The sequence below is a fragment of the Sinohyriopsis cumingii genome, chromosome 12, assembly GCF_028554795.1.
Source record: "Sinohyriopsis cumingii isolate HCF-2022 chromosome 12, ASM2855479v2, whole genome shotgun sequence".
Lineage (NCBI taxonomy): Eukaryota > Metazoa > Mollusca > Bivalvia > Unionida > Unionidae > Sinohyriopsis > Sinohyriopsis cumingii.
The window spans coordinates 38826094-38845847 of NC_142972.1; the positions used below are offsets into that span (position 1 = coordinate 38826094).

The following is a 19754-nucleotide window of genomic DNA, read 5'->3' on the forward strand; positions in this document are numbered from 1 at the left end:
AAAAAGGACAAATTATTAATGTTAAATTCCTATTTAACAGAATGCCAACACTGTGTTACTTTCATCTCAAGTTAAAAGTTCTATTTCTTCAAGCTATGATACGTCTGAGCTGTTGTTGTAGGGTTTAATGCCATTTTTTAGCACAAGATAGGCTATACATGGCAGCCAGTATAAATGGTGGAGGAAGAACCCTGGAAAGAACCACTGACCCACAAGAAGCTACTGGCAAGCTTTCTCATGTACCCACATTAGCAGATTCTGAAAGTTGAACCTACGTAGACAGAGGTGAGATGGCAATGATTTGTAATGGTAAGCGCTTTAGACCACTCTGCCACTCTGGACCCCATTATCTGAGTCAAGAGCAGTCTGGTTGGCTGGATTTGTACTGAATGATGCAGACAATTTTTTACTAAACCTATTTTAACTCTGAAATCAGTTTTGAAGTCACTTATATTTTTGTAGAGTTCAGGATTGAGTTTCTTTCACAGAATTAATAACAAAAAATTGCATTTGCTTTTTTTTATACTTAACTGTTGTCATCATTAAATGATGCAAAGTTTGTGAACATAGTTGTGAAAATAACTTAAATCGCTAGTTGCACGTATTATGACTATATAAAATGAATCTTACCTCACACTGGGGTGACTTGATTTTAACATTTATTTACTTTTTACCTTAGGGAGTGATGAAGAAGGAAGTGAACATGAACGTGAATGGGAAGAACAGCAGATTAGGAAAGGAGTCAGTATTCAGCAGGTAAATACCAGCAATCAGCAGATGAAATAATCAGTTAGGGTCTACAATATTTGTATCCCCATGACAAGAAAAAGGGAGGGGATATATGTTTTTCCAATTTTTGTTTATGTTTTTATGTATGGTGGTTTAAATGTAGATTTTTTACTTCATTTAATGTATTTGCAGTATCTTTGACCCTATTTCACCTATACTTGAAAATTGGTATGTAAATGTATCTCCGGAAGATTAATTTACCTGTACTAAACTGGGTCAGTCTGATCTGTATTTCAGCAGTTTGTAATGTTTTCAATATCTTGAACCCTATTCACCTATAAATGAAATTGGTACATAGATGCATCCTAGTAAGTGTACCCAATTCATACTAAAACTAGATCACTGTGATCTAATTTCTTCTTCAAAAATGTTACCCAATCATAATCTTAGGAGTATATAAACTACCTTGCATATCCAGCCATCCAAAGCTGAAAAAGAAAGCTACCATGTCTTTCAGCTTATTTTGTCAACAGAAGTGCTAAAAAGTCTTTTGATTCCCAAGATGGTGATTTAGATGACAATGAGATTGTTTGGAGTTTTCTTACATCAGCAAAATGCGTTCAAGATAATTTTCTATTTTCCACTTGAAATGAGTAAGCTTTGACGCCATCAGGAGGGCTCTACACAAATTGACTTGTAGGAGATGAATTCCTTATTGAAATACCTTACAATCATGGCAGGGTATGTTATTTGGAAATGTAGTTATAATTTTTCCCCGTTTTTCAACTGTCATAAATTTCCTCAGCTGGCTAGGAAGAACCAAGTGCCTAGACCTTGTTTCTTTCCTGATTTTAATTGTTTTCAAGTGTTTTGACATTTTAATCCCCATTAAGGACCACCACACCCCAGACAGGTTCATATTTCTAATGGACAGCCAACAGAATCAGCTGTTTCATACTGCATGGTCCTTTCACCCCATGGTCTTGAGCCTACTCTGTGTCAGCTGGGATTGAGCTTCATTGGCCTACATGAGCTGAGATAGAACACCAAGCATGTGACATTCATTTTGCCAGTCACAAGCCCAAAAGCATGGGCAGTCAGCACCAATGTTCCCTATAGGCTGCATGCACGCAGCTGCTCAGACATCCCCGCACATCGCAAGATTTTGCTCAAGTCACCTTAATGCTTGCAGCATGCATAGTGTGCAAATCTACCATTCACATGGTGGGAACATTGGTCAGCACCCTTACCCCAAATTTGATTGGTGTCGCTAAAGGTGTCTTTATTCTTACCCATCAGAATACCAGAGTCTTGCAGAAAGCAAGGCAATCCAAGTACACCACTCCATTGATAACTCACGATCCCGCTTATAACACGAGGTCGGGCATGGACCCCATTTTTCAAACCAGAAAATACCCCAAAAATTGATCCCTAGACACTAACCTGTACACTTGATCCATATCAAACAGGCTTTCTGAAAGAAATATTTTTCTGTACAAGAGTGGTCAGAATTCCTATATCAAGGCAACCTGCCATGATTAAACATAGAAATGTCATCAGTAAAGACATTGTATAGAGATCAGAGACATCATTCAGAACATACTTCAGAGATCATTCATTTCCAAAGAGTTTGGCTAACTTGTTATGATGTATATTAGTATCACGACTGATAACCTTCACAGGTCTTTAGCAGCTTTGGATTGCTATTAGTTACTTCATCTGCTGGATATGCAAGAGTGCAGTTTTTCTCTAAACCTTTTCTATGTACTGGCAATGTGCTAACCCATGTCCATGTCTCATACATGACATAAAACTGCAGCTTATATGTTAAGAGAATAGCGACAGGGCCATCTTTAGGGTATTTTAATGTAATTTCCTCTTCTTACCTGTTCTCTGAACATAATATAATTGGGTAACATATTTGAGACAAAACCAATTATTGGGATAAAATAATGTTTTTATATAATACTTACCAATCGTAATACAGGCACACCCTCCCAAACTCTCCTTATCGTTACATCCTTGAAAGTGCATGCACATTGACTCCAGTAGTCGACAAATGACATGGTACCAGTCTTCTCTTGTTTTACATTCATCTCATCAAAAAGATGACTTTTTAAGCATTTGTTTTGCTAAGATAACCTTAAGATGCAGTGGATGATTTGATTAGCTTAAGGGAAGAGGGTGGATTTGTGAGATATTTGCTGTATTCCTAACGTGTTTTGATATGTATTTTTTACAAAACACATTTTACTCTAAAACTGGTTTTCATGCAGAAGTGATTGATGTATTTTCACTTCAATTCACCCTCAGTACCTTGGATCTGATTTTGACATACACTCAAAAAAATTATTTTATTTATGAATCTCAACAAAAGTACCTTGGTGAAGTCAAAATTTAGTCCATGTGACTTTTTTACAGGCATTGTTTGTTACATCCTTTTTATCTTTAACCCAATTACATGTAAAACCTATAACACTTTGTTTGACCCTACACTGATGAAACTTTGCAATGAGCAGTATAATGCATTGTGGATTAATCATTAGAATAGATGAAAAATCAATCATTATCAATTAGCTATGAGTAAATTTGATGCATATGGTTAGATGACTTGCTGTGTCTTGTAGTAAGACACTGAAACTCCAGAAAGATTCCTTTTTCAGGTTAAGTTAATCTTGTGTTCTTGGTTTTATCTGTGGATATTGAGATGTGCTAGTCAATTAAATTGGTAATAAAATATTCTTAGTGGAATGTTTTTTAAAATTTATACGTGCAACGCATGCCTATTTTATTTCTTAGGTAGATTTAGTGGTATAACAATGAAGAACTTAAATTGGATGGAAAATTTTAATTTTGTGTTTTCTTTCTGTGCATAGAAAATTCTACAGATGAAATTTATGAACCATACCAAAGTTGTTGCCAGGATCAGTTTGACAGATATATGCCACCGTTTTAAAATGATGTACTTATTTCTCTCCAGTATTTACCCTCAGATTTATTTTCCTAGCTTGTCAGGTTTTAGTTATATTATGTAACTTGACAAGTGAGCAGAAAATTTAGCTTGTACTATACTCAGGTTTCAAATTATTGCTTTATCAACATGTAAATTTTGAAAACTTGAATTTTATTTGGCACCATAAAACCTATTGTGCTGGCATGCTGTTAAGTCATATACATTCATATGCACTCGCATGCATGCACACACACATGCATGTACTATAAAATCTTGGATTAAGATCACTTCCCAGTTAAGAACTTGTTTAGTCATTCCCAATTTCTCTGCATAAGAGACAGAGTAAATGTAATTTCTAAAATCAGACCGTCTTCCAATAGAGACCTCTTCCCCAGTTGAATCAGTGGTTTTGATTAGGAGAATTTAACATGTCCATAATGTTTTGCATTGGATTAATTATTACACTACTTTATTTACATTTTTTAAATTAACCCTTCCTCACACAGGGTTTAGTTAGTACTGATGTGGGTGGAATTGCATATGGAATGACAGCACCAGAACAGATTGGTATGTATAGTAATGGGTATACAGAAGCGATGAGTGGATCTGTGTGCCAGCCTAAGTTTCAACCATTTATACCTCTCAACACAACTAACTCAGACATAAAGGATATCACAATGGAGGCTATCATAAAACGACTAAAGGATAGGTAAGTGCCAATAGAAAGGAATCTTTTGCATAATTGTAATTCCTTTTTAACATGTGGGCTTGATCAGGAAGTAAGAAAGCTATAAATTTATGCTGAATTATACTGCTAACCTGTTTGTTTTTTTACATTGCTAAAAAGTTGTTCAGCTCTGCTTGAGATAATTGTGAACAGGTTTGCATAGATTATTGCCGAAGTAAAATTTGTAGCTCTGGTTAAAATTGCATTTTTATGGCATATTTCAAAGCAACACTGCCTTGTGCATACATTATGTCAACCATCCAGCTTGCATAACCAGTTTAGTTAAGGGTTGTGTTAAACTTAGTTCTCAGATACAACTGTTTAGTATTTATGTAAATTAATATGAAGATGAATTTTGAGAAGTGCCATAATGTTAAAAAGAACTAGGTTACCATGACCTTATTTTGCACTCAAATGATTTGTGTTTGATGTTGCACTTTGTTTATTTTCTCAGAAGTTATGGTAATTTTTTTTTGGTAACTATATAAAAATACATGATGAGCAGCAATTTAATAAACAAAATGGTGCTCAGCAGTGTAGCTATAATACTATAGGATGTAATCTTCTCTTACAGAGGTAATGAAAATTAAATGTAATCTTTGAGGTATATTAAGGAAATTTGAAGAAAAAAAAGTTGGTTCAGTTTTGTGTTTTAGGCACTGCAACATATGATGGTTGTTATATCATGCCAAGGCAAGTCACGTGCTGAGCACATAGACACCATTGTAGCTGATCCAGGATAACCTGATGGTGGGATAGAATAAATAAAAAGTCTGTGTTTATTAGGTATTTTGTGTAAAGAACTTAAATTTGTCATTAGAACTCTGGTTTGGGTTATGCACAAGTATCGTTAGTAAAATAGATGCCTATAATGATTGAAGTCAGTGTCATAAAAGTAATTATTGCTGAAATCTTTTTTTTTCTGCGAGATTAGATGCTAGAAAATTGAGATCAGTTGTACCAGTCGGTGGTTCTTAAAATTTTAGAAGCTACTTTTGTGCTAGACCCTACTAGGCTTTTATCTACGAGTCTTAACATCGCTGTATAATGTGCAATGAAGGACTTGTTTAGGAAGATATCAAACCAGTATGTGAATATAATGGTCATTTGATTGTATGTATTGTAAGTTAATTGTCATGCCAGGCTTAAAAATTGCAGCAGTCTTCTTTCAGATCAATATCAATCATCCACTTTTGTGCAAATTAAATTTTAAAGTAATGAAGAATTGAAATATTCCCCCACATAAATGACAGAAGGGGATATTTTAGTTTGTAGCTATCTGTCTGTACATCCATCCTGAATTGATTTTTAAAATGAAATGACAAAAACTAGTAACTTGAAATGAATGAAATTGCATGCACTTCATATGACCTTGGTTAGATTTAGTCCTTTGTATAATGTTTCAGTTTTTTAACATGTTTTGTAACTGTCTTTTTTTAGACAAAGACCTTGTTAGCCTGATTTAGAAAAAAATACTTCAGTTAGACAAATATTTTGCTGGCATTATATTTATATGTACTTGATAGGAATAGACTTTCTGGACAGAAAACATTGTTCGCATGATTAAGCAAAAATCACGAGGTGGTCAGATTTAATTTATGTTTATTTGCATACTTGCATTCATCATCATGTTGATGTAGCAATTGTTGAAGTTTTTATAAATTTTTGAATTTTTGAGAATCATGTGGATACATGTTGATCAGACACAAGTTTTTGAATTTAGTTTTTTTTCTTCATCTTTTTTTAGAAACTTGGAGCAGTTAGGAAGCAATGAGAGCATATCTACTTTTGAAAGAAAAAAGTCCATCTTCTAAATAAATTCCTTCTGCATAATGATAGTTTACTTAAAGCAATTTCCATTTACCTTTCGGTGAAGAAAAAAACATGATTGTTGGGTTTAATGTTGGCTGAACATAAGTCTCTGACAACTGTGTAAAAATTGGTGAATGTCAGTCTCTGACAACTGTGCAGATCCTTTGATTTCCATATTTGCTGTATTGACAAATTAAAACTTATTTTCCTTGTTGATAAATAATTGAGATTTTGTCTTGGACTTTCACTAATTCTAACTTTTGCAGCATAGGCATGATGTAGGGATTACTTTTTCGGTTGGGTGTTGATTTGTGGTATCAACTTTAAGCTTTTGCATTGCTTATCTCTGACTTGCATTTCATTCATGAAACATGATGGGTGTGTTCAACTTTGAGGATAGTTCTTCCCCATCTGCAAAAGTGGGTTACAGTGACCAACTTCTCATGCTCCAGTGATTACCTTGAAGCCTTTGCATTTAGCTCAGTTTGTTTACATATATGTAGTCATGAAACTTAATAGTGTATTCATCTTGGAGGTTACTACTCACCACATGCAAATGTAGTCACAGTGACTTACTAATCTTGCTGTAGTGAATCAGAAATATTATTTGGATTGTACAGTGGTCAAGCAGGCAGGAATTCTTGTTTAATGATTCACACTTCGCTGATGATTGAATTGGTTTGTAGTCCTTGGAAGTTTTGTTGATATTTATTTGATAGCTGCCACCCAGGGCTGAGGATTCATTTGTGATTGTCTTGCATATACTGTGTGTATTTATTTCAGATTGTCCAGTATGGATGAGGTTCATCGTAGCCATGAGCAAGAACGAGAGTCACTGGTTACAAATATTGCAGACACTGAGAAGAGCATTGATAACTGCAACAACAGCTGTAAAAGCTTGGAGGACCGATTTCGGTTCTTCCAAGAAATGAGGGGGTATGTGAGAGACTTGGTTGAATGTCTCAATGAAAAGGTACGTGCTACTGCCCGTCTAGGCATTCTTCCTCTGTACATCAGCTGTGTTTGCTATGACACTGACAAACTGTCATCACAAACTAATGGTTGTACAGAGAATGTTAGCACCTGCCCCATTACCTTGCTATGTTTGGATTTTAGGCATGTGCTTTGGACCAAGTATTGCAAAGCAAAATTAGGCTTATGACAACATTACCAAAATTTACTAAATATAGATTAATGTTGTGTAAACATATTTTCGTCCAGGCTTCCAATTAAGCAAAGATTCAAGAAAATATGTTGTAATCATTAATTTGGGCCACATAAATTGTTTCAAAAATGATTGTAGAGGATACTTTTGTAAAGATAATGGGGCCATGCATTATTTGCATGTCATTCTTGCTCTGATATTGTGATCTTCAGTAAGGTAGTTTAATATTTGATACAGGTTTCACAAAACTACCGTATATTTATTTTTTAACATCAAAAGTTAGGGCAATTCTTGACAATATCTGCAGAGCCCTATTGTCATGATGATGAATAATCTGTCCAACATTCCATTTTTGTTTATCTGTCTGTCCATCAGCAGTTTTAGTTTCTGCAAGATAACTTTATAGAATCAGTCAGTTTGAACCATATTTGGTATACAGTTTTATATAGAAGGGACCTTGAAAGACTTGGATTTCAACTAAATTTGTTATGCAACTTTCATTGACAAGACCTTGAATAAGCTCAATTTACGGTGTTCCAGTTACATTTACCAGAGTTATGGTCCCTGATTTCCATTCCTTTGGTTTTTGCAGCATAACTTTAAATATTATTTTGGATTTAAATTTAGCAAGAACAATTATATTAATAAGATCTTCATTGCCTTTAATTTCTAGTGTATAACAGCACCATTATTAGTCATTCATCACTGCAAACTCAGCTTCCTCCTTACATACATTTCTGCAACATTACTTTACCAAGGATTATTCAATTTTAACCACAATTGGTAAGCAGATTTATGTTAATGAGATCTCATTCGAGTTTAATTTGCAGCATTCCATGTGATTCAAAGAAGTTGTTTCCTCAGAATACTCATAATCTCCCAACTTGGTTTTCTTACCATAGTAGCAAATAGTGGTCTATTTATCCTGCCACATCATCAGTGTAAGTATATTCACTTAGAATGAAGCACAAAATGTAAATTGCCATTTTAACAAAATGACAAAAAGAAACCTATCACTACTTGCAAGAATCTTGTTAAATTCAGCCCACATAAAAAAACAGCAAACCTCAGACTCCAGTGGGTGATGTAACTGTGGCAAATAAGAAACTCGGTACAATTAGTGGAAAACTTTATAAATCTGGCCAACTCAAAAAGTCAGCAGACTGCATGCCCTAGCAGGAATGAATAATCAGAACCTTGCTGCCAGTGAATTAAGGAGTGTATTCTGATAATAGTGGAATGGAATTTACCATGGCCTTGGATGCCTGTTTGGAGTGAGAAGTATCACTGATGAAATCAGTTATACCGTCAAAACAAGGAGATTTTAGGGTCTTTTATTGGCTACATGATAAAAAAATTGTGAAATTTAAATTTTTATTTCATTTCATTGCTTTATGGCATAGTACATTGGGGTTTATTTCACTACTATAGTTCATATTCTATTAATTTCCTCAAGAGTCATGTTTGCTTTGTGACTTGTGCATTTCGAAGTATGTTTCATATTTTCTGAGTGTTTTCGGATCATGTTTTTGGACACCATAAATTATTTGCCAGATTATTGTCTTAATGCATTGCTATATTCAGATAATACTTTAAATTATATTTCTTCACTGAACTTAAATCTTTTTGGATAAAATCTTTAGAAAGACTGGTGTCTCATTTTTAAGTAGAAGTTATAGTCTGTTTGCTGGTAAGATAAACATCCAAATTTGGTTTGAATTGTTCAGCAAGAAATATTTGATGCGATCTTGAACTTAAAATTTTTTAAATCCTTATTTATCCCTTCATTTGAAAGTGTCACCCGATTGTCATTTTTGTTGTGACTGCTATATGTGCAGGCTTCCAGCATAGGGATCAAATATATATAATAATGGTTTTGAGATGATCTTACTAGACTTTATTATGTTTATTATTTCCCCCAAATCTAATAAATACTTTTAGGTCTAGAATATCTAATGTTTTTTCAAGTAAAAAGTGAAGAATTCTTCTCATTATTTACTTGATACTTTGTATTACTCTAAACACAGGAGGTACAAATTATAGTTCCACTGACTCACTCGCATGAAAACTTTCAAATGTTTCAAATTTTTAAAGCAGTTACCATCTTTAGCTTCATAATTATTTGATCTCAAATGTCTTCTTGATTAAAGACAACAAACTTGGTATTATCTGTGTTGTAAATAGCAACTATGATTCCATTAAACAATACATCAGAAATGCCATAGATTAGTAAATTAATATGCAACAAATGAGCATTTTTTTTCCTTCTTGACAGTATTATGTATTGTGGATTATGGGTGGTTAATGTCCTGTTGCTTATTAACGAGTTCTTTATTTTATAAACAAGTAAACTGAAACAAAAAAAGATGACTAAATAGAATGACAAATATTTGGTTATTTTTTTTTTAATTGTATCATATTAATCACAGTAGCCCATAATACTGATCAGACATTGCCGCTTGCTTGAGGTATTTAGCTATCCTATGTTTGCATACAACACATACCTCAAAGGAGACTCATTAAATGACTGACTGTCAGTCATACAAGCTATTTGTACTCAGTACTGAAAATACTCATTTTTCTGCCTTAAATACCATCAAAATCATAATACAGTCTGAAACTTGTAAATTTAGTCTGTTTTCATTTCTTTTACAGGTATGATATTTTAATGTTTCCATGTTTTAATGATTGCTAATAATATAGCAGTGGACTTAAAATGAAGTGGAAGATTGCACACACAAAGACTTTATGAGATGTTCTATTGTCTGTCATCCATCCATTGGTTAGCACAAGTTTGATGCCATTACTCTTCCTAAACTACCTGGAAAATTGCAATGAAACTTTACATATATATTCATCCCATGGACTAGTTGGTCCCAAGTGAAAAAATGGTGCCTGATGGACATCCGTTATGGCTGCCACAGTGGCCATATTGAAAATCTTGTTATTGCTACACCCCCTAAATTGACGGTCATATGAACATGGGATTTCATGACAATGAACTGATCTGATTTCCAATATGGCAGCCATTTTTAAAATCATGTTATTGCAACTTTTGAACAAAAAGTCATATTGACATGGAGTTTTGTCCAGAATGTATATGTCTGGTTGATCTAAAATGAAAATTGTGCCAAATCTGATTTCTTTTGAACATATTATCATTACTCGTAAATTAAAATGGTGCTGATCTGATGTCCATTATGGCCACCACAGCAGCCATCTGGAAAATCTAATTTTTGCTACTCCTCGTAAACAAAAAAATCATATTGACATGGTCTTCACCAGTAGACCTTGTAATGTCAGTTTGGTTCTAAATGAAAATGGTGCTGCTACTCTTGCATGCAGTATGGCCCCAACAGTGATTATTTAGAAAATCTTGTTATTACTGTACTAATTATGTTTGTATCAACATGGGGTTTTACTGAAATTTCTAATGATAACTAGCTGGTTCTAAATGAAAATGGTGTCCACAACAATGGCTATCTTGAAAATCTTATCACTACTTCTACTGAACGAATTGTCATATCAACACGGGATTTTCAGTGAAAGACTTCTTAAACTGTCTGGCTGGTTCTATATGGAAATGGTGTGGATCTGACCCCCAATAGGACCAACGCAATGACCATCTTGAAATTCCTTTTGTTGCTACTTCTAGATGGTTGGATATATCAAGATTATGCTCTCACTTACAGACTTATTGTGATGTACAAGTTGGTCTTAAATGGAAAGGGACCTTGGTTAGCTGAGTTGTCAAAGGCATTTGTCTTTACAGATGACTTAACATCTCACCTTTGTCTGTGTGATTTCAAGTCTCAGGCTCAGCTAACATGGGTTTGTGAGATAGTTTGCCAGTAGCTTCCTGTGGGTTGGTGGATCTTCCCAGCTTTTTCATCATTCTTCCTCCAACAAATATACTGGGCACCATGTATATCCTATCATAGGCTGAAAAATGGCATTAAACCCATAACAACTAACCGACCATGGAAATGGTTCCAATCTCGTATACAATATGGCCTCAGTCACAGCTGTCTGGAATATCTTGTTATTGTTATCTTGTCACCAGAAATCTTAAGGTATCTAGTTGGTCCTGAATGGAAATGATACAGACTGACCCTCAGTGTGGCCACCATGGCAATCATCCTGAAAATATTGTTATTTATCATCCTGCCAAACGGATGGCCATATTAAAATTGGGGTTTTCACCAAACGACTTATCACGATAGTGTTTTTGTCTTAAATGAAAATGGTGCCAATTCTTACAACTTTCACTATGGAGGCTGTAATAGCCATTCTGAAAATCTTGTTACTATTTCCCTGAAAATGGATGGTCATATTGACTTGGGGTTTACAACAAACGAATTTGAATAATGACTGTCAGGTCCAGAATGAGAATGGTGCTAATATGGCATCCAGTATATTTACCACAGATGGTTTCAGTGGTTGAAAGGATGAATTGTCTTGTTCTGAATTCCTGAAAATTCTTTTCAGTGAAGAGAGTCACAGGACTCTCTTTTTTTACGTTATGGGTAGCATCATGTTATTGTAGGTGCTGATGTGGGTTGTTTTTAAAAAAAATCTTCTGTTTATTTTCAGACACTGAATGAAATAATTTTTAATGTTTCAGAGAGCAAAAAGTCGGAAACCATTCAGAAAATATGGTCATATGATTGCAATTCAAGTTTTACTCTTTTTACCTGAAGTAGCATTTACTGAGGTAGTTCTTCTTCTTTGTCTTTAAGGTACCAGTCATTAACCAGCTGGAGACCAGGATGCACAATATTCTTCAAGGCAGAGCGACTAAGTTGATAAGTCGCCGTCAACAAGACGTCCGAGATCAGTGTCAGGATTATATGACAAGTCGGTATTTATCGTCATGTTGTGAAGTGTACAACTAGTGCACTGAACGTCATTGACTTTTATGCATATATTTTGCTATATTAGTCACTTATCAACTTTCTTTAGATGTGTATTTCTGATTTAATTTGAAGAAAGCAGAACTTGGGCTCATCTCTTAATTTAATTACTAATTGCAAGTTTGAGCAGTATCATAACAGCATTAATTATTGTGGTGAAGAAACTAGTTTTTCAAGTCAGGTCCTGTACATCTTTGATGTAGACATTATTTACTAGTTATTGTAACTATTTCTAAGCAATTAGACAGTCCAAGTTTCCAGTAATTGCATCATTTTTTTAATATGACCTTTTTATTATTAAAAGTATTAACAGTTTTGGAAGTTTACACTGTCATGCTTTCTTCAAATATTACTCAGATGTCCTCAGTAATAGTTGCTAAACATGAGATTTTGTCACATAAATATCCCCTCAGAAGCGGGAGGTCGTGGGTTCGAACCTCGGCCGAGTCATACCAGAGACTTAGAAAAATGGTACTAACAGCTTCCTCGCTTGGCGCTCAGCATTAAGAGGTTAGTGTTAGGACTGGTCGGCCTGGTGTCAGGATAATGTGACTGGGTGGGACATCATGCTATATGTCTGTGGCATGATGCCCCAGTGCTAGACATCACTATAAACTGCCACACTGCAGACTCGTAGCAATATGACTGAAAAATTGTTAAAGCTATGTTAAAAATCCTAATCACATACATACATACATAAATATCCACTTCTCATTGACTTGGGGGTATTTGGGAGGGAGAAATGGCACAGTGCATTTCAAGTTCATATTAGGGTTGTTCCTGGGAAAATTCTCAGGTGAGGGTAGGATGTAAGTTTGAAAAGCCATTTTTACAGAGTGCTTTTCACACCAGTTAAATTAAAGAGTTGGTGTTGGTATATTTTTTAAAATAGCCCTCATAGGAGAACAGTTAGATTCAGTAAATGAGTAAGAATCAAGTAGATGTGAATCTAATTTTTAAGCATATGCTGTAGCTGTTTTATGAGGCAGATAGCTTTATGAATATCAGTTTCATAGCCCTCTTTCTATATTCTCTTGGAATTTTCTTCATCTTTAGCACATTGCCATAAGGAAAGGCTTCCCAGGTAGAAAGTCAGAAACTTCCTGCTTTGAGAAATAATGCATCTTTGTGTGAAGTATTTAATACAGCTCTGCCTTAAGAAACTCTAATACATCTAAATGTACTCCATGTAATTTAACACAATCTTAAGAGTATTTAATACAGCTCTGCCTTAAGAAACTCCAATTCATCTAAATGTACTCCATGTAATTTAACACAATCTTAAGAGTATTTAATACAGCTGTGCCTTAAGAAACTCCAATACATCTAAATGTACTCAGTGTAATCTAACACAATCTTAAAGGGCATGAGCCATAATCGCTTAGCGTTTAGCATGCCAGATTTGTGACTGAAAGTTCCCAACCATAAATCTCTTGAAATTTTTCCAAATTTCAGTTAGCATGCAAACTCCGATAGATTTTATCATCGGTGAATGTATATTAGAATTGTAATAATAAGGGGGCTGATGTGCATCTGAACTAATATGCATGATTAGATGATTAACCCTTTTAACATTTGCATCTGCTTGTTTAAATTTTAAGACCAAATCTCACTATTCATTGATATTTTCACTAAAAAATAATCTGCTTCATGTGGGATGGGATGGTTAGTTCTGAGTCTGTCATAGTAAACTGTCACCATTGATAAGCTTTTAGCAGCCCAAATAGTCATTGTTAACAAAAAGTGTTTTCTTATCATTTAGTTCACACTAGATTCTGTAATTGACTCCCAAAACCATAATCCCAAAACCTACTGACAACTCAAAAGTAAAATATTCATCCTTTGGCACTTTGAGTTTTACAATATTGCATTTTTATAATATAACATCACTGATTACAATTCTTAAAAGTTGTCATTTTAGTAAATTGCTCCTATGTTGTATGATATAGTTGAATTTAATATAGGCGGATTTGTGGATGAAGAGTAAATATGTTCTTCTTCTACAGATAAAGCCCAGGTTGTAATGGAAAGCAACGAAGACCAAGCCAGGCAACGCAGAGTAGCCGAAAGAGAAGCCAGAAGGTAGGAGGAAGGACAGTTAAACAATATCAAACCTTTTTCAGCAACGAAGATTTCTTGGCATATTTTTCTTGTCAAATGGATGTGTTCAGATTTTTTCATCAGATGCATTCCCCAATCACATTAACATTTGAGCTATAAACCTGCTGCATCCTGAATACTGCTCCAATAAAAAGATGAAAATTAGTTTGTTTCTGTCTATCTCTAGTATAGATGAAAGACAATAACTCCTGCACATTACCTTCCCTAGCCACCACCAGGTGTTTTTAGTTTTTAAACTTTGTACTGCCAACATATGGTAAGATCTGTTCTCCTCAAGGGCAGAAATGATCTTCTATCACTTTTGGATCATCTAGGTTTTCTTGTGAACAGGGAAAAATCTGATCTTCATCCATCGTAGCATTTTGTCCATCTGGATATCAAGTTTATCACCAATCTCAATCTGGTACTACTCCACATTCCTCTGGTCTGTATTGTCAAACTTGTTAAGTCAACTTCCAACAGGACTTGGACTGCCTAGAGAGCATTCTTGCAACTCCTTTGATTATTCATTGCTGCAGTGGACTTGATCCCACTCGGCCGTCCTTTATGTTCCCCTTACATATGACTTTGTTTTACACAGTGGTGCCCTTTCCAGGAAAAAAAATTCATCATGCACAAGGTACGATCACTCCTGTATTGGTGGCCCAAACCAGTTAGCTTATGAACAGGGATTCCTCTGGAGAAGCCGCTTGCGGGAATGACAGTACATTCAGTTCAGATGCCCACTTGTTGCCGGACATCACCACTGTCATCAACATGTGGAAGCCAAGGGATTGGCCTCTCAACATCAACCTTATTGAATTGAAGGCTGTCATCAGTGTCTTTCCACTCTTGAAGGATATACTCCCAGAGAAAAGTACTAATTATGTTGGATAACTCTAGTGGTGACCTACCTTGTCAAATGGGGCCTCCAAATCACATGACCTGTGCATTCTGAATTGCCAGTTTCTATGCTGATGTGACTAACTCCATATCAATGTACAATTTAGGCACATTCTCATTGTCTTGGCCAACACTCTATCCAGAATGGGTCAGATCATTTACACAGAATAGTCTTTCATCAATCACTCTTTCATTGTATCTGTGCACTTTTGGGGGGCATCCCGTGATTGATCTTTTTTGCAAGCAGGTGGAATCACAAGTTGCCCACTTTATCTGTCAGGTTCCAGACTCAAAGCTTGGGCAGTGTTCGCATGGCTTGGGCAGTGGCCTGTTTTCATGGAACTGTGCGAGTCAATAAACATCATCCCACTGAGCTGACTTTTTTCTCTGGCTGTATGAGGAGAAATGGTTGGTCCCAGTAACTATCAAAGCCTACTGCTCTGTGATATCTGACATGTTCACACATCATGACCGACATAATGTCAGTCATAATAAAGATCTAACAGACCTTATAGACAGTTTTCGTCTGAACTGACCAGAATCCCTCACTTTGCTTCCAAAATGGAATCTGTTTTGGCTTTTAACATGGCTCAATTCAGATAAATTTGAACCTTTACCATGCACTTATCTGAAGCTACTGTCTTATAAAGCATGTTTCCTGATAGCCTTAGTTGTACCATGCAGGGTGAGTGACTTACATGACCTTTCCATTGACTTGAACTATGTTCAGTTCAGATCGGATGGTTTGGTGGTCTTCTTTAAGCAGCCAGGCTCTGTAGCCAAAAATAGGCTACCAGCACTTGGCAATCAGAGAGTTATCATTTGCTTCCCCTCTTCCATAGCTACATTGAAGGAAGCAGCTATGCAAGACTGTTTGCACCCTCAACCTCAAGCTTTGCTTGAAGCACACAGAGGCAAGATGGTGCATGCAACCAACTCTTTCTCCTCAAGAAATCCACAATTTAGGATATCGCCCCTTAAGCCCAGTCTTTGTGGATGAAGTTGCTAAGCACATTCTGAGGTGTCAAAAGATGAGAGCAGGGTTCTCACAATTCCTGTAATCCTGGACAAATTTTGGAATTAAAAAAATTAATTTCAGAGGCCTTGAAATGTCTTGGGATTTCTCAAAATCTTGCAAAAGTTTGAAAAATTGATGTGTGTTAATTTCATAGCATAGAGCACAAATTCAAAAAACTTGGTCCTTGAGTTTTGTGATAAAGTCCTGGAATTTGTTTATGTTAAGTCTGCAGGAAACCTGGAGAGTCTCCTCATAAAGATTTCAGCTTATGAAATTAGATCAATCTCTGTGAGCTTCATGTTTAAATAGTGTTTTACTCCGAGACATAATAATTACTGTTAACTGGCATGCTGAGTCTACCTTCTCATGTTTTTATCTTTAGCTTCACAGAAACTTGAGTTGGGTGAGTTCAGTGGCAGTGGCCCATATGAACACTAGGTCCAGTTAGAAGTCAGCACAATCTGTTAGCTTCTCTGGATTTGCCAGTCAAACCTTGTCGTTAAGAAGATTTCATTAATCATCATGTTTACTGGATATAGGATCACAGATCTTGTGACAAGGCTGTGTTGATTATCAAATTAGGAGAGTGGGTTATCTTTCACATAGGGAATCCAGTCATTATTCCCAAGAACAATATCCAAGATATAAAACAGATACTCAGCATTCCCTCCTCCTGTTACTTATCTGCTAATTTTAATGTGAGCAGGGAACTTACTTGAAGGAGAGAGCAATTTTTTATGTAAATTACGATTCTTCTGAGAATACTTATCCAATAACAGTATTTGAAAACCCTCCCAACCACCCAACCCCCTTGCAAACATCCTTGTTGATATCTCACTAAACTTAAAACTAGTGACACCTTGTAGTGGCATGGGGAGGTAATTGGACAAGAGTTATTGCCCTTTATCTAAGGTGGACAGAAAATACATGTTTTCTGTAGTAGGGTTAGTTTCTGAAATAGCAAGGTTATATCCATATCATTAAAGTGATATGGTATGTATTCTTTGAGAACATACTTTACTTAGAAATTTGCTTTCTTTGCATTTCTCAACTGCTAGTGCTATGAACAACAAATGTGAATTAACAAACTGATTTCTTATTGACTTCATACTAGCTCATACTAGACCAACCAATCAACACGGAATTTGTATAGGCCTGTCTTAAGTCAGGTATAATGTGTTATGGTGTTGCCCTAGCTTCCATTCATTTCCACTTTTGCTTGGACAGATTTTCATGAAACTTTGCCCAAGAATATATTATGACTATATGGTTTATTGTATACTGTACCAATGTAGCTTAAAGGTCAAGGTCTTGCTTGAGGAAAATGTAATTATGCAACTTGTCTGGAGAATAACTTTGAACCACAGAAAGTATTTAAATAAATTATAGCCAATTATATATAATATGTATAGACTGTGTCGCATACCAACAACATCCATGTGATGGTTATAGAATGGGAACATATAAATCTGACTTGTATTCTTATCCAAAGTATAGTTTTTAAACCACTGAAATTATTTAAATGAACTATTACCAGTTACATATGACTGGAAAGTGTGTCACATGCCATAGCCATTCTCCCTGCCTCAAGATCAGGGCCACAAAAAAAGTAAAATATACATCCGTGACCTATATCCTAGTATAGGTATAACTTTTGCACCAGTGAATATATTTTAATTAAACTTTGGCATTTTATATATCTTGATTTAACAGTGCTTTGTGTGTTCATACGCGTATATCATTTCCTTAAATTGAGATTTTAGCAAAGGATAATGCTAGTCAATGTGGTGATTTCTTATACAGGCTAGCACTTTTTAACATTTTTATGAATCTTACAAAGGTCATTATATTATCATACAACAACCAAGTCTGTAATTCAGATATGGAGGTCATTATTAGGGAAAAGGTTATGAGTTGGGTGTATCATGTGCTGTTTGTGGTCCTCCTGTTAACATTTGAGTTTTTCTACAACAAAAATATTTGCCTAGTGGTTAGAGCGTCCACCTCAGATGCAGGAAAATCATGGGTTTGAACACTGGCCGAGTCATACCAAAGACTTACAAAAATGTTACTAACAGATACCTCGCTTGGTGTTCAGCATTAAGAGGTTAGTTTTAAGACTGGTCGGCCTGGTGTCAGGATAATGTGACTGGGTGGGACAACATGCTAAATGTATGCGGCATGATGCCCCAGTGCTAGACATCACTATAAACTGTCACACACACACACTTGCAAATATTTTCTTTGTTGTACTATACTTTTACTGTTGTACACTAATCAATCTATATAAAAAAAAATCATAAATTCAAAGAAAATGGAGTGTTTAAGGACAACTACCAACTTGAGAGGGAAAGCCACTTTATTAATTACTGAAATGTATGACTTATTGGTCTCGTTTCATTGGAGTCATGGTAGCTCAGTTGGTAGTGTCTAACATGTAATCTAAGGGGTTCAGTTTCAATAAATACCCAGGCCAGTCAGGGTTGTCTGCCTCTAAACAACTTGCCCTGGTTCATCCACACCCCAGTGGGGACAAAGCCCCTCGGAAACAGGCTTATTAAACATGAAAAGACAAAACTTTTGGAGGTTGCAGGTTGAACCCAGTTTGAGTTATACCAAAGACTTATAAAAATGGTACTAACAGTTCCCTCGCTAAGTGGTCAGCATTAAGAGGTTTGTGTTGGGACTGGTCAGCCTGGTGTCAGAATAATCTGATTGGGTGGCACATCATGCTACATGTCTGCAACATGATGCTTCAGTGCTAGGCATCACTATAAACTGCCACACTACAGACATCTTAGTGATGTGATTAAAAAATTGCTAAAGCTACATTAATAATTCAAAACACACACACACAAAACCTTTGGGGTGTATTATTTTATGTAATTAATGTTCATTGATGAGTGAAATAAAGTCATCTGTTGCAACTATTGTGTTATTCTCATTTTACACATATTGAGAACAGGGAAGTGAGTGATGCATATGATCGATACATAATTTTGGTTTTGTATGTGTTTTTCAGGGCCAGGAGGCGGCGGGCTCGGGAAAACAAAAACATTGTGGGTCATCATGATGGCTTGTCCTCAGATGATGAAGAAAATCAATCCGAAATAACAAAGTTCAATCTGGAAAGAGGTGGTGATGCAATGACCTTTTCATAACTCCCAGATCAGCGGACCTAATGCACTACTTTTTCCACCATTTGAAAATGGCCCAATTGTTTCTGAATTCTGTCAATAAATACCTAAAACATTAGGGCTGAAAAAAGAATGAGAGAGAGACTAATTGGGGTCTGCTTTTGCTTATGCCATTGCAGTGTATGTTACAATAGAAAGGGCTAAAGTGACACAAGATTTTATTATAGATAGTATTCCATTCATTCTTCATTTACCCCATGGACTGGAGGATATAGAATAGGTCCAGTGTGCTCTCCA

At 35.6% G+C, this 19754-nt stretch overlaps 1 protein-coding gene across 1 annotated transcript in view; it reads left to right on the forward strand.

Annotated features, from left to right (window-relative positions):
* LOC149786289 (PAX3- and PAX7-binding protein 1-like) overlaps nucleotides 1-19754 on the forward strand; it is a 61163-nt gene that overhangs the window by 21195 nt on the left and 20214 nt on the right. The window contains exons 6-11 of the mRNA XM_089976677.1: nucleotides 680-756; nucleotides 4189-4391; nucleotides 7005-7194; nucleotides 12126-12243; nucleotides 14306-14381; nucleotides 19343-19455. Of these exons, the coding sequence (XP_089832803.1) occupies nucleotides 680-756; nucleotides 4189-4391; nucleotides 7005-7194; nucleotides 12126-12243; nucleotides 14306-14381; nucleotides 19343-19455 (777 nt within the window). The remainder of the gene's footprint in view (nucleotides 1-679; nucleotides 757-4188; nucleotides 4392-7004; nucleotides 7195-12125; nucleotides 12244-14305; nucleotides 14382-19342; nucleotides 19456-19754) is intronic.